At 48.8% G+C, this 22,633-nt stretch overlaps 1 protein-coding gene across 4 annotated transcripts in view; it reads left to right on the top strand.

Annotated features, from left to right (window-relative positions):
* The window catches only part of MED15 (mediator complex subunit 15), a 43,051-nt gene that overhangs the window by 14,544 nt on the left and 5,874 nt on the right, over window positions 1-22,633 (top strand). For 2 of the 4 annotated variants that reach the window (XM_087880635.1, XM_087880636.1), the window contains 7 exons: window positions 3,682-3,962; window positions 4,314-4,589; window positions 6,342-6,482; window positions 10,410-10,529; window positions 12,742-12,884; window positions 12,986-13,113; window positions 20,567-20,701. In XM_087880635.1, the coding sequence (XP_087736761.1) occupies window positions 3,682-3,962; window positions 4,314-4,589; window positions 6,342-6,482; window positions 10,410-10,529; window positions 12,742-12,884; window positions 12,986-13,113; window positions 20,567-20,701 (1,224 nt within the window). The remainder of the gene's footprint in view (window positions 1-3,681; window positions 3,963-4,313; window positions 4,590-6,341; window positions 6,483-10,409; window positions 10,530-12,741; window positions 12,885-12,985; window positions 13,114-20,566; window positions 20,702-22,633) is intronic. The other 2 variants (XM_087880638.1, XM_087880637.1) reach the window with 1 other exon arrangement.

Raw genomic sequence — 22,633 nt, 5'->3', positions numbered from 1 at the left:
CTAACTGTCTGTTGAAGTCTGTGTCTATCTTGTTTGTTGCAATGCCAAACGAGGCAGTTATAGAGGTACAAATGACAGACTCAATAATTCCTCTATAGAACTTTATCAGCAGCTCCTTGGGCAGTCTGAGCTTTCTGAGTTGGCGCAGGAAGAACATTCTTTGTTGTGCCTTTTTAATGATGTTTCTAATGTTAGGCGTCCATTTTAAGTCTTGAGATATTATAGAACCTAGAAACCTGAAGGTCTCTAATGTTGATACTGTGTTATCTAGAATTGTAAGAGGTGGTAGAATAGGAGGGCTTCTCCGATTTCTACAGTTTTGAGTGTGTTCAGTTCAAGATTGTTTCAGCTGCACAACAAGGCTAGTTGTTCAACTTCCTGTCTGTATGCAGATTTGTCGTTGTCTCGAATGAGACCAATCACTGTTGTATCATCTGTAAACTTCAGTACTTTTAACAGAGGGATCATTTGAGATGCAGTCATTGATATATAGAGAGAAAGCCCTACTAAGCAGGTATATACAAAAGTATGAAGGCTAAGGCTTAATGCATTGTAAGCCGCCCTGAGTCTCTGGAGAAGGGCAGCATATAAATCGAAACAATAAATAAATAAATAAGTGGAGTGAGCACACAGCCCTGTTCTCTCCCCCCCGCCCCCCGGTGCTATCTGATGTGATTTTGCCTAGCTTCACTTGCTGCTTCCTATCTGTTAGAAAGCTTATGGTCCATTTACAAGTGTGGTCAGGCACGGCTAGCTGAATCACTTTAGTTAGAAGAATACCTGGAATGATCAAGCAAGGAGGATTTACCTTGTCTGGGCCTGGTGCTTTTCCAGGCTTTTGTCTCTGCAATAGATCTCGCACATCTTTTGTGATCACCCAGAGGGATGGGGTCAGTTTTTTTTTTTTTTTTTTTTTTTTAAATTTTGATTTATATGCCGCCCTTCTCCGGAGACTCAGGGCGGCTTACAGTGCGTTAAGCAATAGTTGTAGGAGGCTTGGCTGTTGTTGGTGTATCTGAGATGGAAATAAGTGACAGTGGTTTCCTCTCAAACCTACAGTAAAATACATTCAGGTCACCTGCCAGTTGTCGATTCCCTTCAGTACAGAAAGGCAGTTTGCTGTAACCAGTGATATTCATTCTCTCTCTCTCTCTCTCTCTCTCTCTCTCTCTCTCTCTCTCTCTCTCTCTCTCTCCTCTCTCTCCCCCCCCCCCATTTGCTGGTTCATTTGTTGAGAGCTGATTCCTCAGTCTTTCAGAGTAGCTTCTTTCTTCTGATCTCCCCTGTGAAGACATTTCTGGACTGATTGTACAGCATTCTGTCTCCTTTCCTGTAGGCTTCCTCTTTGGCACGACGTAGCTGCTTGAGTTTAGCTTTGAACCAAGGCTTATTGTTATTGTGTATTTGCAGGTTTCTGGTAAGCACATATAGGTCCTCACAAAAACTGACATATTATGTTACAGTATCTGTGAGTTCATCCAAGTCTGCAGAGATATCTTTGAAAATGTTCCAATCTGTGCAGTCAAGGCAAGCCTGTAGCTTTAACTTTGACTCCTTGGTCCAAGATGTCACTAATTTAATTGTTGGTTTTATGGTTTTAAGCCTTTGTCTATAAACAGGTTCAAGGTGAATCATACAATGATCAAGAGTGTCCATAGCTGCTCATGGTAAAAACCCATAAGTCTCTTTTAATGGTGTGTAGCAGTGGTCTGAAGTATACTTGCCTCCAGTAAGACATTTGACATGCTGAAAGTTTCTTGGCTTAAGTTAAACTGTTGAAATCTCTTAACACAATGAGGAGTGAGTCTGGGCATCTCTCTTGAGCCCACATAATCTAGTCAGATAAAGTTTTTAATGCATTGTTTAGGCAAGCTTGTGGAGGAATGTACGTTGCAAATAGAATAAATGTGGAAAGCTCTCATGGAGAATAAAATGGGTTGCAATTGATAATATCTCTTAAGTCCACATCACACATCACAGAATTCCTTTACTGTAGTTACATTTTTATACGATCTGTTGTTTATATAAAAGCAGAAACCCTCTCCCTTATTTTTACCAGATGTTTCTGCAATTCTGTCTGCTGTCTGTATCTGAAACCCTGGGATGTGCAGGGTGCTATCATCAATCGACTCATTTAGCCAGGTTTCCGTGAAACAGGACTGCTGAGTTTTAAAAATCAGAGTTGCATCTGTTTAAAAGAAGTATTTCGTCCACTCTATTAGTGAGTGAATTTAAATTAGTCAAAAAGAGTGAGGGAAGAGGGGCTTTTATTCCATTTATTCAAAATCCCTGCTCACTTACCCCTTCTTCGTTGCCGTCCTCTCCTCCTTTTGTTTTTGTTTTTCCATTGTCCAGAGAGAGCTGCCATTTCCTGGATGAGAATCTCTTTTGCATTTGTAAAGACGGGGGCTATAGTCACAGAAACCTGCTCACTGAGGGGCAAAACCAAGTAGCTGGACTTGTGTACAGGAACACCTGTATGGAATATGGGCTAGTCTTTACCAAGTCTAGATAGAGATCCCACAGGAGATTGTGTAAAACAAGAAGGCCAAGATTCTGTGGGATTACCAGATCCAGACAAACAGGCAAGTACTAGCCTGCTGGTAGAACAGAAGACACCGTGGTGATAGATGTAGCAGTGCCAAGTGGCAGGAAAATGGACCAAGGCCTGAAGGAGGAACTGGATAGGATGTGGAAATAAGTGGCATAAGTGATCCCAGAGGTGGCAGGAGCACTTGGGGCAGGGACTCCTGATCCTGCACAGAACCCTGAAACCACCAGGCCCCTGGGAGAGGACCTGAGATTGAGGAAGACAAGACCACCCATAAGGGTGAGAAGGGTATTTTTATACGTATGTTCTCTCATTTTACATTGCTGAATACAATTGCAGATTTTTAAAAAGAGTTAAAATATATTTCTAGCTTATAAGAACTGTTCATAGCAGAAGCTAAGCATATAGAGCTGTGGTGGCGCAGTGATTAGAATGCAGTACTTCAGGGCTAACTCATTGCTCAGTGAAGACCCAGATTGTTGAAGGCAATATGCTGATTCTGTAAACCACTTAGGGTTGTAAAGCACTGTGAAGCCGTATATAAGTCTAAAGGCTATTGCTAAGTGCTGTATGTAGGTTATTTCAAATCCCATGGTTTCTAACTGCAAAATGTTGAGCTATTTCCTAGAGAAGTTCTGCTCATATAGTAGGAAGCACATAATTGGGATTAGAGAGACTAAAGTACCATTAGGTGAGAGATTAGCTTCCTCTTCCAGGGATGCTGGGGCATTTTAGGAGTGCCCAAGGGGCTGTTTCAATGTCTCCATCTCTGAACATGTGCACAGGTTCTGTCAATAAAGAATATTTATTTAATCCCCTTGTGAGCACCGTCGAAAGCAAAGCTTCTGAGCATGCCAGTGTAACTACCTCCTGTGAAGCCCAAGGACCTGATAACAATCCTGGGGGAGTAAAGGTGTCCCTGTGGCTGCCCCTTTGCCCATCAACGTTTTGCTTCTCTCGCCAAGCAATCTCCCTGCCTCTCGGAAGCCTTGGAAGACTATGAGGTCCAAAGAGGTGACGCAGCCAATTCGGAGGGTCCCCCTTGTGCAGAGTCAGAGGTTTCACACACACACCCCAAAGCGTGTCTTGGGGTGCTTTCAGCATGTGGCCCCTTGCGATTGTCTCTTCAGCCCAGCTCCAGCTGCAGCAGATGGCTGCACAGCAGCAGCAGCAGCAGTTCCAGCAGCAGCAACAGCAGCAGCAGGCTGCCCTGCAGCAGCAGCAGCAGCAGCAGCAGCAGCAGCAGCAGCAGTTCCAGGCCCAGCAGTCAGTAATGCAGCAACAGCAGTTCCAGGTGCAGCAGCAGCAGCAAGCAGCAGCAGTTGCACAGCAGCAAATGCAGGTGGTGCAGCAGCAGCAGCAGCAGCAGCAAATGCTCAAATTGCAGCTGCATCAACAAAGCCAGCAGCAGGTGAGAGCAAAAGCTTCAATGTCACCCTCTCTCTCTTGCCCAGCAGCAGGAGACAGGATGGCTCTGGTGGCCGAGGACTGGCCAGGCCAGCGCCTGTGGGCATCGTGGGAAGGGGTTGGTCTGGCTCCCCTGAAGCCATCAGTCTGACTGGGTCTTCTCTGCTCCACTCGGGGGGCCCAAGGGAAAGAGGGCCCTGTATTTTCATAGCTGGCTCTGAAATCCGCTCCTGAATGCAGAAAAAGGAACCCAATTGAACTTCGGTGCAGCTCCTGTCTCTCCAGCACACGGGGCAGCAAAGCCTGTCCAGGGCCTTCCTGGTAACACTTCCTTCTCTTGCACGTCTGTCTTTAGATGCAGCAGCAGCAGCAACTGCAGCGAATTGCTCAGATGCAGCAACAGCTGCAGCAGCAGGCCGCTCAGGCCGCTCAGGCCCAGCAGCAGCAGCCACCGCCACAACCGCCACCTCAGCCACCCCCCCCACAATCAATGCAGCAGCAGGTGGCCCAGGCACCCTCCCAGTCGCTTCCTCCCCAGCCCATGGTCTCCCAGGCCCAGACTGTTCCGGGACAGATCCCTGGCCAGGTCTTGTCCATGGCCATCCTGCCCCAGCAGATAAAAGCCATGCAGGTAAGGGGTCAGGATGGCTGCCTCTGATTGCCTGCATCCATTTTCCCAGTTGCCGCTAAAGCCAGTAATATAGAATGGTCAAAGAAAACAGGGAAATTATTAAGATTAACAGAGGTAGCGAAAATGCTAAACAGTTTTGATGGAAATAAAAATTAATTGTAAAACTAAGAAAAAAGGCTAAGCCAGAAGTCTTCAACAGAGAGGATGAAACTGAAACTTATGAAATTATTTGCAATGCAGCTCAAGTCAGAGATACTGTAGATGGGAATAATATTTTAGAAGGGGTAGGGAAATGCTGTTGATGTCAAGAGCTGGATAATGATATAAATGTTAAGGGTTTAAAAATGATGAAGAGGAAGGATAAAAATGAAGCATGCCTAACAATTGTTAAGGTTGTAGATGGTGTATATTGAGAGATGTTAAAGCATGATAAATGAATAGATGTGAATTCAGCAAGTTTTGCAAGAATGTGAAACTCCACATTCTTGTGGAGTTTTGCTGAATGTAATTAACGGCGGCATTTGATGAAAATAAAATTTATGTAAATGTAGATGAGATGCCTGGCAATATTTAGCACTGAGACGATGTCCCCTTGCTTGGAAGAATATGTTGTGGATTAAAAGTATATGAAATGCTTATGATGATAAAAGTATAGAGAGACAAAAATGTATAGCTTGTTGCTTAAAACCTGGTTTTCAGCGAATCTTTAATAGATATACAATACAACAAGGAATAAAAGATCTGAAAATTAATGTATCAAAGACTGAGATAAATGTGTTTGTCAGGGAAAATGGAGTGAACAGTTGCAAGTTTGTGTGTGTATAAAACAAAAAAAATAGATGAGAAAATGTTTTCTAAGTAAGTAAATGAAGACATGCAAACATTGTTAAAAATAGATAGTATGTAGTCTTTTTAAAAAAAATTCTATAAAGTAGCTAGGTATAAGACTCCCTATCTATTTTATTAAATGGATCATGACCATTGCATATATCAGGAGAAATAGAAAAGAAAGCTGAGAGCAGAGGAATGTGAGTGCTAAGAGAATAAGAGTAATACAAAAGCAAGTGACCGTATGAAGTAAGCATGTTGTGATAGTTTGATCATAAAGAGAGAAATAATGAGGAACAAAATGAAGACCAAGAAAAGTGGTTTTGCTGGAGAGATGAGACATTTGAACAATAAAATTATCAGGTAACGTATAGTAAGAGCAAGATTGCTTTGCAAGTTAGAGAAGTATTGAGGAATTTAATAACTAGTGCTGATGTAGCTGAATTTTCTTTTTTTGTTTCCTGCCTTTTAATTTTTTTTCTTTGTGTCTTTATACTCTTTGTATAAAGTTTCTTACCCTGAAAGGTAATGGGTGTGAAATGATATGCCTGCGCTTTAATATCAGATTCATGTTTGTGGGCAACAGTTTCTGGGTGTACAGTTCACAGACTAGGGCAATTCTCAGTGTTTTGAAGCCTAGTAGAACCAGAGGAGGCCCTGCTAGGCTTCTCCTGGCAGTATTGGCATTTCTGCGTATGGAGCCAGCATGTTCTCCATACCCCTCTGGGATTCCCAAATTTGTAGCAGGCCTAAAAGAAATCCTTCAGCTGGGCCTTGGAGGCGGCTGCCAGGCTCCCCAGGAATCGGACAGTGTCTCGGGTTTCAGGCACAGATAGGAAAGAGGCAGACGGGAGTCCCTGCACGTTGGCAAGACGGCCATGAGATTGAGCGCTGTGGAATCCACTCTTGGTTCTGTTCCTCAAGGCCAGAGCTTTGCAACAGCAGCAGCAGCAACAGCAGCAGCAGCAGCAGCAGCAGCAGCAGCAGCAGCAGCAGCAGCAGCAGCAGCAGCAGCAACAGGTGGCTTCCCAAGTCCAGGCTGCCCAGATGGGAGCATCCAGCCAGGTAAGCTGCTGCCTCCAGAAGCTGCAGGCCTCTTTCATAGTCCTGGGGAGAGGAGGAGGCCATTTTAGTTCCCTTCTGCCCTTCTTTGGAGTGCAGTTTCTGCCTGCTGAAGTGGGGGAACCTGGCACTGTTGCCCTGTGCTTGGCAAGGCCCCCAGGCCGCTTTAGAGGGGTTTCCTGGATTTTTCTGAAAGAGGTTTGGTGGTCCCTTTCTCCCTGTTCCTGAGTGCGTGCGCCATTTCTCCTACCAGAAGCTTTGGTTAGATGCTCCTCCCCCTTCTTCTCTGTTCTGGGTAACCTGAATTTGAGGTGCCGCCTTGTTTCAAAGAACCAGCTGCATGTGGCACTGATCGTGGACCTGTCATGCTGGGTGGTGATTCATTTCCAGCACGTGCCTGATTGCCTGCTGTTCTTCCAGGAAAAGAGAACTAAGAATGTGGCTGGACGCAGGAAGAGATTCATGGAACTGATCCCTGTACAGCCTTTCTCTTCCTGGCTCACTTGAAGCTGTTCCTGGAGGAGCTCTTGAAGCCCTTGGCCCACGGCAGATGTGGCCCCATGGCTGGCAAGAGAGCCAATCCCAGAAGTCATTTTGTCAGGCAGAGTTTGACCTGAGAGGCTCATCCTCCGAGGAGGGTTCCCTCGGGAGGCTGTCTTTCCTTCCCAGCATCCTGGCCATGCGCCCTTGACAAAAGGATTCAGTCTTTCTGGCAGCGGGCAAAGTCTGTGCCTCCATCTGTCCCTTGGAAGCCTGTTCAAGGGAGAGCCTCTCTGCTTTAGTCAGGAAGTGCGGAAGGCAAGCCGGGGGCAGTTTGAGGATGGGGCCAAGCAGTGGAGGGCATTGGGGAGGGCTGGACCTCTCTTGCGCAGAGTGAAGAGCAGGGGAGGAGGAATGTGTTGGGATTTTCAGAGCTCTGGGCACCAGAGACAGGGCAATGGTCGTAAGTACAGGCCAGTTGCCAAGCCCCCAAATTTTGATCACGTGACACAGAGATGCTGCAAATATTGTAAGGGGGGAAACTGGTCATAAATCACTTATAAGTGCCATTGTAACTTCGAACAGTTGCTAAATGAATGGCTGTAAGTTGATGACCACCTGTATCTGCTTCTCCTTGCCTCCCTCTCCTCGGCTCTGGCTTGAATGGGCCCCTAGGTGCTGACTGGTTGCGCCATCTTTTGTGGTGTGAGGAAGGGACTCAAAAGAAGGGGCTTGGTAGAGGCCCAGGGGCTGCTTGCATCTCGAACTTTGTAGATGGGATGAAGGATAATGCAAAATCCTAACAGAATAAAATGAGAGGTTTCTGAGAGCTGAATGGCTGGCTGTGCTCCCACATCCGGCTTGTGTTCTCCGGATTTGTCCTGGGCATTTTTTGAAACCTTTTTTGCAAGCAATCCCATTTCCACCACTGACATCTTTGCATGGCTTTTCATGTTCTGTGGTCCTTCCTGGAAACTTGGGTTGTGCCATGGAGCTGTGACTCTCTGTGAGCTTATTCTATGCCATTTCCCCTTTCCAAGGAAGCCCATTTGGTTAGAGGCTGCCATGGCTGTGGCACCGGGTCATAAAGCCTTGATGGTGGAAGGCTAGGAGTAGAAGAGCCCCAACTGGTGCCAACAGCTGCAGCTCCAGAAATAACAGATGACCATAAGGAGGGGCTCCCCAGGCCACCAAGGAGAGGGAGACTGTAAAAGGATGGCTACCGGCTGCCAACAGATGCTGCACTTGGTGCCTCCCTGGTGGCCGCCTCACCTCCTTTTCTTTCTTTTACCTGTTTTCCCAAAATGAGCAGGAGGCAGGCTGGCACACTGCAGAGCAAGTATAGCCTCTCTACTTGGCATCGCCTTTTTTTAAGAAAGCCTCTTCGGCATGCTTAAGGAAGGAAAGGGAGGGCAGCTACAGCCCCCCCCCCCGCCCCCCAAGCCCTTAGACACATCTCAGAAGGAGAAAAGGACAGGAGCTGGAGAAAGCTAAACCAAGTGACCCACTCTTGGAAGGGAGCCCCATATCTGCTGAAAACTCCAATGTGCCCAGCTGGCTCCACAATGGCCTCCACCCCTATGAGAAGGCATTCTGAGGAAGCTAGTTGGATGCCTCTTTGAAAGTGGTAAAAGGAGGAGTGGCTTCTTCACCTGCCTCGGATGAAAATATTGGGGGATTCTCACTTTATTGTCCCTCAGCAACCGCCTGGCCAGACCTGGGGGACCTGAGCATCTGCAGGTCAGCTTCTGGGCTTGGCTGCCGCTTTCTTCTTCCGAAGTAACTGGGGACGGCAGCTAAGCGTCAGTGTCTTTTCCAGGGGATGATGCGCTCCTGGGCTGAGCATGTCTTTGCAACTTTGCTCCGCCTCCCTTTCAATAATTCCATGTCTCCCCAGAGGTTATTCTTATTATGTGCAGTGGGATCTCTGGGGGGCAGAGAAGAGTCGCTTGAGGTTATGCCTATGATGGGCTACTGGCCCTGCAGTTTAGTTGAGCACACCTGATGGCTGAAGCCAGGAACAACCCTGAAATACCTGTCCGCATCAGAGAAGAGCCGGAGTGGCCCTTCACAAAACACTCCACGCGTTGTCTCTCTCAGTCTTTCAGTCAGGTTGGCCGGTCCTAAATCCATTTGGGAGGGAGCAGAATTAGGCTGTTCCTCCTGGGGCCTCCGTCCCTCAGCTTCCCTGCTCAGAGGCAGCATCTTAGCCCCTGGTTCCTCTGGGCCTCTGCAAGAGAGAAGAGCAGGCCTTCTCTTCACTGGGCCCGGCTGGAGGGCCAAGGCCCCCTGGATCTGCCTGTCCTGGCACTGAGCAGCCTCCCTCCCAACTCATGCGCCACTGACGCTTGAGGGCAGATTTGAGGGATTGCTTCCGTGGAAGCTGTGGGGCTGCTGCCTTGCCAGAGCACCTGGCCTAAGGGAGGATGTTGCCCGCGGGGGTCGCTGGTGGTGCTGACGGTGGTGGTGGTGCTCAGAGTCAGGGCTGCCTTCTGGCTCCCGCTGGCTTCCCTTTGGCGGTGTGGCAGGAGGCAAGACTGAGGTGGTCCGCTTGGTTGAGCCACGGCGTTCTCAGCATTGCTAGGCCTCCCGTGTGGCTCAGAATGTGGAGGAATGCCTAGAGGGAGTCCATCTGCTGCTGCCCCCCTTGTCTTGCTGCCCCCCATCGTCCCTCCACCTTCGCTTGGAAGCTGGTGTTGCTGCCTGTTGGATGTGGCTGCCCTTCTCCTCCTGGCCTTCCCCTGCATGCAGTGGAGGTTGCCTGTGTGCATGCGATCCATGTCTCTTCCCTAAGGCTGCTGCTGAGTGACTCCTCCCAGCCCAGGCTGGGAACGGAGCTTCCTTGCTGTGCATGAATTAACCATGACGCTTTCCTCGGACGCTCCTTTCCCCTTTGGTTGTGACCCCTGCATGTGCCTGTTCTGCAGTGGCTGTTGGCAGCACTGACCTCCTGAAATGTGTGCTGTGGCCGCTGCAGTCTTTGACTTAGTGGGGGCTCCCCAAAGAGGCTGGCCATTTGGTGCTGACATCCCCAGTGCCTTTTGACTTGCTTAGTTGAGTGCTCGTCAGGCACTGATCCGGCCACAGGGACTGACTGAGCTGCGGGTGACATGTCCATCCAACCCCAGCTTATATCCCACTCCAGGCCTGTACCCCCTTTCTAGAAGGAGGCAAACACACTGCCAGTGGCCCCCAGGCTTCCACTAGATGTGACCCGTCCCACCTGGGTAATGGTATACCCCTCTCCTGTGACAGGACTGCAGCTGCCCCCCTCCGTATTAGCCATAGCCAGAGGAGGCTGCTTCCATAAGCCAGCTATTGCCAGGAGCCTTCCTGGGAAGAGTGCGCTTGGCTTCCAGTTCCCCAGGGGCTGCATGTGCTTCTTATCCTGCCAATGTGCTGCATTTCTCGTGTTGCGATTACTTTTGTCTGTCCCTCTGTCCTCCCAAGATGATCACCGCAAGTATGGCCCGAGGTGGGATGCCAATAAGACCACGGTTCCCGCCCACCACTGCTGTCTCTGCCACGCCTCCAAGCACCATGCCTTTGGGTGGACCACAAATGCCTCAGGTACTTCGTGGAGCGGAGTGGGTTGTGGTTGGGGGTCTGTGCGAGAGCTGATTGGCTGCTATTGGCCTGCACTCGGAGCAGCTGTTGCAGGGGTGGGGGAGCACATCAGACGGATGGCAGGTGCCACCTGGGAGCCGACATGGGAATGCAGGTGAGGCGAGAAACTGCACCGGCTCCCATGTGAGACGATGATGCTGGCATCCTCAAAGCACGCGTGGTCAGTTTGGGGGGAAGTCCTGGGTGGGATTTTCATTGAGGGGTATGACTGAAGGGAGTCTTTTCTATCCCAACAATTCAAGTTGTTCCTCAGCTCCAGATTCCCTCCTCCGTCTTCTCTTAAAACCTAGAATTCAGCCCTTCTGCCAAGATCTGGCATCAGCAGGGGCCCTCTGCCCCATTTTACACTTCTTTCAATAAGTTGGAAGGAAAACGAGAATTTTACACATCAAACTCAAGCTCCTAGAGCTAAAAAGAGTAATTTTCTCAGGTTTTTATCATTTTGGCAGACTTTCTGCTGTACAGTCCAAATCTTCGCAGAACCTGCACCTAAGAGGTTCCATTTTTCCATTGCCTTGGATTCCGGGGGCATCAGAGGGGGGGAAATAGAAAGCTCCAAGGGTGATTAGCCAAGAACAGCTTCCGGGCTGGTGACTTTGCTTCCAAAATTGCTTCCTCTTCTCTATCTTCACGCTTGGTATCCTGTGAATGAGGTCATGAAAAAGCTGGGAAGGGTCTTGTTAATTGGGCTGTTTCTGGGCCCATTTCTCCACAGAGCCCTTGGTGAGGCTTCTTCAGGTTGCTAGCCAGCGGCTGCCTTGATTGACCCCACTTTGGGTCAGAAGAGCTGCACCCTCCTTTCCCGGTGTGTCTCCCCTCCCCCCTTCTGCTTTTCCTGCCTTTTTATTGTGCCAGTGCTGAGACCCTTGCCCCTTCCTCCACCCTTATTCAGGTAGCCATCAGGTTGCAACCAGTTACCTCATTGGCTAGGTCTCCTGGTCTTCCCCCCACCCCACCCCCCACAGCAGCAGCCCTTCTCTCTTCCTCTGGTTTTTCCCATTCTACCAGGCGGAACTGAACCTGGAGATTAAACAATGAATTTACTACCTGCAGAATGTTCTGCCTGGCCAGCCATCCATGCTCATCAGTGCTGTAGCATCTTTGCCAAGTGCGATTTCTGAAAAGTCCACTCTGTCCTTTTAGGCTGGGAAGAAGCTGCAATAAATTCCATTATCTCCTCTTTGAGAGTTTCCCTTTCCAGAGCAGCTCCCAACTAATGGCATTGTTGTGTGGTGAGGATGGAGGATGGATTTGTTCAGGGGTGGCTCCTTGGCTTTTGGTCATGAAAATTGCTTCCTGTAAAGGCAGCTGAGAGGCCTAAATGAGGAAACTTCTAATCTGAACATACTTTGCGCTCAAAAAAATCTGCCGCCAAGTAGTGGGCCACATTCCTGAGAGAAGAGAGTTAAGATTGGCATGTTTTGTAAGTCCAGGCTGGAGGCTCCTAGTGTGAGGCTCCAAATAATGCACCCATCATAAATGACACCTAGTTAGTGGAAAGCTGAGCCCTGGCCAGGGCCCAGCCATTGTGCTCTGGTAGAAATAGGGGTTGGTGGGCACTGGCAGTTGCCTGCTGGGCTTTCTCTGGCTGGCTGATCTTGTCCCCAAGGGTCCTTAAATGCCCCTTTAGTTGTCAGTGAACCTCGGTAGTACTAGAGTGGAATCTTCTTCTATTGTGGATTATGAGGGAACCAAGGAAGCAGCCTTTAAAAATTGGATAGGATTTGGGAACCTTCGGCTAATTCTGCACTTGATGAATGGCAGTTTGTGAATTGGGCAGCCATATCAGTCAGCTAACTGAAGGCTACCCACTAATGCCAGTTTATCCTAGTCCCTCTCGGATTAATTACTCTGAGACCCACTCAGACCCAGGAAGTGCAGTGGGGTCATAGGAGACATAAATTGGCTAATTTCCTCACTCTCCAAGGATTTTCAGTCTGTTTTATGTACTTGCTTTGTGCAGCTGAGGAAATAGTTCATGGTTCCCTAGTAATGTTGGGGTTCAGCTGAGATGGCACCTGCCTGTGGATCTCTGCCACAAAGACCCAAAGGAGAGGGGCTCCTGGGCCCCTTTACCCGCTGGCCTGAACGTGGGGCCCAAAGGCTGCCAGCTCTGCCGAGGCCTCTCTTGCCAAAGATGGACTTTCTCTTCCAGGTCAACCAGAGCAGTATCACCATGATGTCTTCTCCGTCTCCTGTCCAGCAAGCCCAGACACCCCAGCCAATGCCTCCCCCACCTCAGCCACAGCCTTCTCCTCAGTCTGGGCAGCCCAACTCCCAGCCCAACTCCAATGTCAGGTGAGGGTTGGTCTTTCGATGGGTGGCTCCTCTTGAGGAAAGCAACCACCACTGGCCTGTCTCTGCTCCGGGCGTGAACTTTCCTCTTCCTCCTCTTCCAGTTCTGGCCCAGCCCCGTCTCCCAGCAGCTTCCTTCCCAGTCCATCTCCGCAGCCTTCGCAGAGCCCAGCAGCTGCCCGCACACCGCAGAACTTCAGCGTCCCATCTCCAGGGCCGCTTAACACACCAGGTAACATGCATCGCTTGAGGCTTCTTCTAAAACAAGTGTTTCCACGGTGGATTCCTTCAGAAGGAGGTTTCTTGGCAGTGGGGTTTTGCTATTGTTTTAACCTGGCCAGGTCAGAGAAGGAGTGATTTTGGGAGTTGAATAACAGAAGGACAGAGTTGGAGGGTGTTCTAGTTCAACTTCCCGCTCAAACAAGTCACCCTATATCCGTAATGGCGAACCTATGGCACATGTGCCAGAGGTGGCACGCAGAGCTCTTTCTGGGCATGTGCAGCGTCGCCAGCTGCTCTTCTGGGTTCTGCCGAACTCATGCACACTGGCCAGCTGCTCTCTTCCGGGTTTCAGTGTGTGCATCTGTGTGCACTCCAGTTTCGGCACTGAGTGCCGAAAAGGTTAACCATCACTGCTCTATATCATTCCGGAGATTAATTCCACTGATTAATTGTTCTCGCTATTAAGGAAATTTCTCTTTAGTTCTAAGTTGCTTCTCTCCTTGGTGTCAGGCCTGGAGGCCATCTTTTCCTTTGGATCTTCAGGCCTGCCATATTCAGTGGTGTGGGAAACTGGGAGGGGGGATTGTATGGAGCTGGGGAGAAAGGTAGTCAAAATAACATTCCTTTCTTTGAGAGTCAAGGCCACTCTGCCCTGCACCTGGAGGGGTGTGACTGGGAAGCATCTCCAGTTGGGACAGTGCATTGATTGGACAATGTGATGGACATGTGGGTGCAGGGGAAGGGACTTGGACTTTCTTTTGGGTAGGGAAAACAAAGCTTTCAGATTCGGGTTTTCCCAGATGTGCCAATATGATATCTCGAATAAAATGGAACTTTGAGGAATCTCATGCCTCGGAGTTTTCTTTCATTGGAGGTGTTCCTTGGAACCCTAACATTAAACCGAATCCCCTTTAAAAAACTTCAGCCAGCTCCCTGAGCTTCGGGGTGTTGTCCGGGGTCCGGAGCCCCAAACATCGACCTGAAGCCAGGTGGTGCAAAGACTCAAGGAAGATGGAGGAAGGCAAGAAGACCATGGAAGGAACCACGGGGAATGGTTTGGCAATTTATGTCAAGACCATCTACTCTCCTTCCTAAACCGTGGTGGAAGTGGAGGAGGCGCCGATAAGGAGCACCAACTGGGTGCCTGACCCAAGGAGCCAGCGACTGAATGAGCTGCACAACCGGATTCAACCCTGTGGGGTGAAGCTGTGGGATCCATCCCGCTCCAGCAGATAGTGACCGGAGCAACCGGGACAGGGTTGTTGGAACCACAGATGGGAGCAGGCAGAGCGGAACAGATCTCAATCCTCGAGTGGAGAAAACCGGGCCAAATGTGCTGCAAGCATTCCAGAGAGTGGGGATCACCGTCACACAGCCAGTCGCTAGCTGGTCTCCCAGAGCAGTTTGGCCAACTCAGTGTAAGCAGCCCCCCTCAGTTACAGGGGACCGAGCAGCCGAGATGGACTCTGGCGCAGCCAGCGTTCACCTTCCCAGGTTGGGAAGCCATAGTACCACTGAGTGGAGCATCCACGTGTTTCCATTCGGCAAGAAGCAGTTCATTTCACAACCTCACACATTGAGCCCAACCTGCCAGGATGATGGTCACCCCAGTCCTGGGAGTAACCCAACAGCAGAACCTATTGAACCAGCCTGGCTCAGTGCTGCAAGGGCCACAGCAAGGACTCTGGGGGCCAAGGGCTCTTCACCAGCAACCAATCATCAGACTGCCTCCAGTGGACCAGATCCCTCTCGGATGGGCATTCTACCCTGGGCAAGGGTGGGTGCAATATCAGTGGATGCCTGTCCCGATCCTGCAGCCGGTGCCCATCCACCAAACCGGGCACCTCCAGCCATAGGTCGTAGCTCCACAACAAGTGCCGGTCCAGTCACCGTTGCAGCTTCAATCGCCGGCTATGGCCAGCAGATCTGTTCCAGCCCAGTGTTGTGGCCCACCAGTGGCCAGCAAATCTGGCAGCAGATTTGGACAGTGAGGATGTTGGGGAGAAACATGGGCCAATCCTGGAGTATGGGGAAGACTCTGATGAGGGCTCTGCGTCAGAGGTAGAGATGGGGCCAGGGCTGTCTGACAGTTGTCAGCTGCCTTCGGAGTCTGACATCAGTGAGGCAGAACAGCTGGATCCTGTTCCCAGTGTGCACATGCGCAGAGCTGCCAGGAGAAGGGAACAGCTAAGGAACAAGGGTTGACTCAAGAGTAAAGCCACAGGTGGACAATGAATGGCCCCTCCAATAGGGAATATAGAGGAGCGAAGGGGAGGAGAATTTGCAGGAGACAATTAGTTCAATTCATTAGAGTGAGGATCTGTTCCTGACTTCTTGTCAAGTATTATCTGCCCCAGCATGGCGTTTGGAAGATATCGACCTGGCAGCTCTCCAAGCCTGATCAAGGTCTGTAGTTGTGAAATCTCTGGAAAGATTGTTGGCTGGGACTTTGCTTGAGAGCAATTCCCTTTAAACTAAATAAAAGGGGTTTTATCAGGATGAGGAGACTGCTTCGTGCTCTTGAGAGGCCTAGGTCAGAACACCAGCAACCAGCGCCAGCCCAGCCACCATTGCAGCTTCAACAGCCAGCCATGGTCCAGCAACAGCAAATTCCAGCCCAACAACTGGGGCCAGCCCAGCAACCTGCACAGCTGAGCCAGCGGATCTGATCTGTCCCCGTACCCACACACACACACACAGCCAGTCGAGGGTTAAGGAAACACTTTGGAACGCACCCAGTTCTTATCTCCAACTTGGCAGCGATAGACACACCGTCTGCCAAGGGACTTTATTTGCACAAACAGACAGATAAAATACGAACGTTCAAGAAAGTCCAAACAGAAATAATATTCCTCCCAGCAGTTCCGGACGAGGCTTTAGTGACTCCAAGGTTTTGCTTTGTTCGTCACAAAAGATCCTTGACCACCACTCTCTATTATATAGTCTCTGGGGTGTGGTCTCTGGGGTGTGGTCCAGTGACTCAGTGCTAATCCCTAGCACGCCTCCTAAACTGCTGCAAACGTTTATCACGCCTTCGGAGGCGTGCGTCCAGGAATGATGTCTCATTATCACTTTGACTGGAATCAGCTGTCTCCTCTCCCTCGACCGGCACTTGAGACAATGCCAGAGGGGAGGGGCCTGGAGAGGGAGGCCTGGCTGACTCCTCTTCCTCATGCTCGGAGCTTTCTTCCTCCGATGGGACAGGCTCAGAGGGCGGGGCCACAACAGGATCTGCCAGTCACGCTCCCCCCATGATTCAGGGCGATGTTTGATGGAACCCCAGGAAACTAGCCTACTTCCTCAACCGAGTCTGGGCTTACATTGACCAGTATGGGAATCATTACCCATTGGATCAGGAATTGATCTCTGCAATCGCAGACGGCATGAACAAGGGCGAAGCATTGGAGTGGATAGTGGAAGTTCACAATGAGGAAGCCCCTGAGCTGGAGGATGCCAATGAATTCGTCCAACTGATGCAGGCCCACTTCGAAGGCATGGCCCACAGAGTGGAGGCTGAGGCCCAAATCAAAGTTCTGAAGCAAGCGAGCCGACCTCCCAAGGAATTAATCTGGGAGTTTTGCAGACTGGCTGGGAAACTGAGGGACTGGCCGGAGTGCCTACTCATCCACACCTTCAAGAAAGCCCTCGACCCAGAGCTCCAAAACGCTTGCAACATCCATGGGGTCCCAGATCACATACAAGCATGGTACAACACTGCAGTAGCCATAGATCCCACAGGAAGCTGGCTACTGAAAAACCAGCGATAAGACCCTTGGGTCGGTCAATAGACTGTGCGATACAATTCGTGCTGAGAGCCAAGCTGCCAAAACCCAAGATGTATTACATGACCCCTAAGGAAATGCAAGAACTAAGGAAATACATTGATGCCAATCTGGAGCGGGAGATTATCCAACCCGTAAAATCCAAAATGGCAGCTCCTGTACTGTTTAAAGAAAAGAAAGATGGGAGCGGTGAGACTTTGCATTGATTTTCACAGAATTAACGCTGTGTCCATGGAGAACACCTACCTCTTGCCACTCATGAAGGACTTGCTAAATCACTTAGCCAAGGGCAAAGTGTTCACCAAACTAAATTTGAGAGAAGCCTACTATCGCATAAGAATCAAAGAAGGCGACGAATGGAAAACTGCCTTTTAACTGTCCACTTGGCAGTTTCCAATTCAGAGTCATGCCATTTGGCCTGCAAGGAGCCCCCGCAATCTTCATGCAGCTAATAAATGAAGTGCTACATGAGCACTTATACAAAGGGGTCATAGTTTACCTAGATGACATACTTATATTCAGTGAGAGCCTTAAAGAACACGTAAAGCTGGTGCGGCAAGTGCTGAAAAAACTCCTAGCCGTCAAACTCTACACCAAGCTGTCAAAATGTGAATTCCACGAAACTTCCCTAAATTACCTAGGTTACCGAATCCAGCAAGGGAGTGGAAATGGACCCTGGGAAAGTGAAAGCAGTGCTGGACTGGCAGCCCCCATGCACTTGCAAGCAATTTCAAAACTTCCTTGCCAACTTTTACAGACAATTCATCTCTGCGGTCGCCGAAGTAACTCTCCCCCTGACAGAACTGCTGAAAACTGGGGCCCCACCTAACAAGCTGCAGCCAAATCAACCCCTCGCCTGGTTGATGGATTGCCAAAGAGCTTTTGAGAAGTTAAAACTTCTCAAAGTTAAATCGGTTTCTTTGCAGAGGAACCTATCCTCCAACACCCAGGCCCAGAAAGGCAGTTCATCATCCAACTGACACTAGTGACATAGCCTTAGCTGCTGTACTCCTTCAAAAAGACCCACAAGGACAACTGCTACCTTGTGCATGTGTGTCTAAAAAACTCACCGACACCGAGAGGAAGTGGGCCATTTGGGAAAAAGAAGCCTACACAGTCTGCTGGGCCCTCCTCTCCTGGAGACAAAGAAGTACCTTTCGAGGTCTCCAGGAGAGATCACAAAAACCTTGAGGCCCTAAAAACCCCTAGAAAACTCTCCTAAACAAATCCGTTGGGCACAGTACTTTAGGTAGTTCAACTTTGAACTGAAGTACATCCCAGCGGGTAAAAACCTACTTGCTGACGCTTTGTCAGGAAGTCACAGTTTGACAGCCGCCAAGAAGAAGTTGTCCACGCCATCATGCTTCCCATATAACAAGCTGCACAAGTCACCACCAGAGGCCAAGTCAGACGATACCCTCACCATGCACAGGACAAGTTGACCGCAGCCCTCAAAAACCGCACTTCCAACTGACCCCTGGCTCACTGACAATAAGGACGCCTTGACCATGAGAGACGGGCTAGCATGGAAGAGATCCAAGCTGTATATCCCTGCTAGCATGAGACTGAAAGTGCTACAGCGCAGTCATGACTCAAAGCTGGCCGGTCACTTTGGATTCCTAAAAATCCTACATCTGGCTAGGAGGCAATTCTGGTGGCCAAAGATGAAAGCCGATGTGGAAGGCTATGTAAAAAGCTGTGTCACTTGTGCTGCCATGAAGATGAGACTAGGAAAAACCCCTGGAGTCCTTCAGCAAGTAGCGACTCCCAGCACACCTTGGGAGGAAATTGCAATGGATTTTATAGTCGAACTCCGAGACAGTAGGGGAAACACAGTGATTTGGACAGTAATCAACTTATTTTCTAAGCAAACCATTTCACTGCTTGCTCCAGATTACCCTCTGCGAAGAAGCTGGCATCTTCAACAAAATGTTCATCAAGCAGATCTGCCAACTGCACGGAATACCCCGCCGGGTGATATTGGATCGAGGAGTCCAATTCATCGCTAAATTTTGGAGAGAATTCCTCAGATTGGTCAGATCTACAAAAGGACTTAGCTCGGCTTTCCATCCAAGTATGAATGGTGTGGTGGAACAAGTGAACGCAATGGTGGAACAATATATAAGATGCTATTGTGGATTACCAACAATAAAACTGGGTGGACCTCTTGCCATTTGCAGAAGTGGCCTACAACAGCGCAGTGCATAGCAGCACTGGATTGACCCCTTTTTAGGTCACAAGCGGCATGGATTTTGTCCCCATGCCCAAACTGCCCAGGGAACCACCCTCCTCCATGATTTTGACTGACTGGATGGAATTGTTGAAAAAAGGGTGGGAGAATACGAAGCAAGCGCTAGCAGATGCTGCGGAAGCATACAAGAAGCAAGCGGACAAACACCCATCTCTCCAGCCTCCCTTCCATGTGGGAGATCGGGTTTTTCTGTCAACCAAGTACATAAGACTGAAGCTGCCCAGTAAAAAGCTAGGACCTAAGTTTTTAGGTCTCTTCCCCATGGTGAAAGTAATTAACCCAGTGACAGTTCATCTTAGCCTCCCATCCTGTCTTCCATTGCAGCTTGCTGAAACCAGCAGTTGGGTCAAGGTTAAGACCACAGACCCGATCAGCTCCTAAAACTATAGTGGTACAAGGGGAAACCCATTATGAAGTAAAACGAATCCTAGACTCTAGATTATGTAGAGGGAGATTACAGTGCTTAGTTCATTAGAAGGGGTATTCTTTGTCTGAAGCTACTTGGGTTAAAAGCTGGGATTTGAAAGCAGACAGGTTAGTGAAGCAATTCCATGATAAATATCCTGATAAGCCAAAGGGTCCCCCTGGGGGGGGGGGAGGTAGTTAGGTGATAGTGCTTAACCCCCTATGTTGCTCTCTTGATCTCATTGCAGGATTCAATCATCGGATGAGAGGGGGCGGGCTGTCAGGCCTGGAAGCCATTTTGGGCATTGGCTCTTCAGGCCTGCCACATTCAGTGCTGTAGGAAACCGGGAGGGGAGATTGTATGGAGCTGGGGAGAAAGGTAGTCAAAATAACATTCCTTTCTTTGAGAGTCAAGGCCACTCTGCCCTGCACCTGGAGGGGTGTGACTGAGAGGCATCTCCAGTTGGGACGGTGCATTGATTGGACCATGTGATGGACATGTGGGTGCAGGGGAAGGGACTTGGACTTCATTTTGGGTGGGGAAAACCTGGAAGCTTTCAGATTCAGGTTTTCCCAGATGTGCCAATATGACATCTCTAATAAAATGGAACTTTGAGGAAACTCATGCCTCGGAGTTTTCTTTCATTGGGGGTGTTGCTTGGAACCCTGACACACTTGGTTAGTTTCCTGCTCCTGTAAGCTGCCTGAAGTTACAGCTGAACTGTATTTTAACATGATACGAGGAGAAAGTATCACCTAGTGACAGGAGACTAATCTTATTTAATACCTCACTTTGAAAGTAAATGAAATTCACTTTAATTTTCTACTTGATGCCTCTCCTTGGGCATCTGGCTTAGTATGATGGGGAGCTCTGGCCTGCACTCGATGGACTGAATGTGGCAAACAGGGCTGGTGAGGATGAGTCAGCCCCTTCCCCCTCCTCCTGCTCCTGAATCTTCAAGACCTGAAGCTAAGGGGGGTGGGGGGAGCTCTCCACTTGAACATGCTGCTTTTTGTCCCCCAAGGCAATCCTAGCTCTGTCATGAGCCCGGCCAGCTCCAGCCAGTCTGAGGAGCAGCAGTACTTGGAGAAGCTCAAGCAGCTGTCCAAATACATTGAGCCTCTGCGCAGGATGATCAACAAGATTGACAAAAATGAAGGTCTGGGTCCTTTTTTGTTGGGGTTTGTTCTGTGTGTCCGTCCTGTCCTTTCAGTAACTGGAGTGGGAGAGGAACTTGCTCTCCCTCCCTCCCTCCCTCCCTCCCTCCCTCCATCTCTCTCTCTCTCTCCACATATACACATGTTATTGAATTTCTATAAAAGAGAAAAAAATTAAAAGGAAAGAAATGGGGGAGAGTGCAAGGAATAAAGAAAAGAAAATGAAATAACTTCTGACTTTCTTCAATACAGTTAAAATTTAAAAAAACAGTAAGCTTTTGCTTTAAAATTCAATAGTACACAGTATTTCTGTAATCTGTGAACAGTTTTAATAATCAAATTTCAAAATTAAAGTTTTATTTATTTCAGTTTCAAGCGAAAAGTGCAAATGTGATTTCCACTATTTTCTAAAAAGTTCACCCTGTCATTCACTTGGCTTAGCATCATCAATAATTTTATTCACCTTGTCATTTTGCTTTGCCAGAGTCTCAAATTTAGACTTTATAAATTTTGTCAGTTTAAATGTAACTTCGTCAAACCTGAATCTAAAACATGCAATTTCATCCAATCCTTAATGCTGTGATTTTTTTTACAGCCATGGTCAATAGCGCACCCTTTGCTTATAAATCCATGACAATCAACACCGTTAGTCAAAGGCAGCCCTCCAGTGTCCGAAACATAAATTTCATCTGGCAATGCCACTAGAAGTAGAGAGGGGTAAAGGAGGTAATAGGAAACTTCTCTAGTTACCTTTATATTATTAATCCAGACCAATCAGCGCAAGGGAGATGGAGGAAAAACGTTCCTACAAGGCCACTATCGGGTATTCCAGGCTTCAGTCCCACCTGTGGCAAATCTGTTGTGGAATTGGAGCCCGGAATTACCTGACATAGGTAAGCTCCATCCATTAAAAAAAAAGTTCTCTCATTTCTTAAAAAAAGGCGGTAATCCATTTTTTTTTCTTGTTTGTTAAATGTGCAAATCCCAAAATCCATGTCCAGTTTTTATATTATAGCCAGAGAAATACTGGAAAAGTCCCAACAGAAATGCTTAACTATATCTGAAGAAAGTTTCTCTTCTGCTAAAAGGTAATAAACTGTCGAAATGGGGAGGTGGGCTCTGAGGTCCCATTGAATCTGGTCACGTCCAGCTCCAAATACATTGGAAACGCCGCCTCTCAGCCACTCAGTTCACCTGCAGATTGCAGATCAACTCCCCATGGATCAGTTTCCTGGATTCTCATTGGATTCCAGAGAATTTTTCAGACTGCCAGTTTCCAAGGGAACCGCTCAGTCTGACATTTCTCCACCAGAAGGTCCAGGCTGGGAGAAGAAGAGCTGAAACCCCCCTCCCCCCACACATTTGTTGGTTGGACTCAACCAGCGGTCGGAGCCTCTGGGTAGGATGTGTGGCTGCTCCTCAGCAGCCGTTGAAAGGTCCCTGGATCCCTTGAGAGCATCTATCGGTGAACTGAGATCACAGATTCTTACTCGGGGATCTTGCAGAATCAGGCCTGCATTGTCAGATATTCTTCATCTTGGGAGGTTAAGAGGAAGAAGCTGGACTAGTTCCTTGGAGAGCTGCAGAGATGAATGTGCCCAAGGTCCCATGAAGGAGCCATCAGCCTCTTGCTGTTGACTGCTGTTCAGCCACCACTTTGTCCCTTTTACTTTGTCGCAATCTTTTACAATTTTACTATAATGGCACTCTTGCAGTTGTGCCCTCGCAAACTTAGATATTAAATTTGGCTTCTTCACCATCTTGGCCGGCTGCAGAGGAGATCTCCTCAGTCCCAGTGAAGATCTGATCTTTGGTGCTGGAGCTGGTGGCCAGGCCTTCAATGGTGGGATTATGTTTTGCCTGCTGTTTTTTCTGACTCTGTTGTGTTTGGGGCAATTCTACATTTTCTTTCTGAGTGAAGGAAAAGGACTGAA

The sequence above is a fragment of the Pantherophis guttatus genome, chromosome 17, assembly GCF_059756535.1.
Source record: "Pantherophis guttatus breed Tessera chromosome 17, ASM5975653v1, whole genome shotgun sequence".
Taxonomy (NCBI): domain Eukaryota; kingdom Metazoa; phylum Chordata; class Lepidosauria; order Squamata; family Colubridae; genus Pantherophis; species Pantherophis guttatus.
This window is presented reverse-complemented; position numbering and strand designations above follow the sequence as displayed.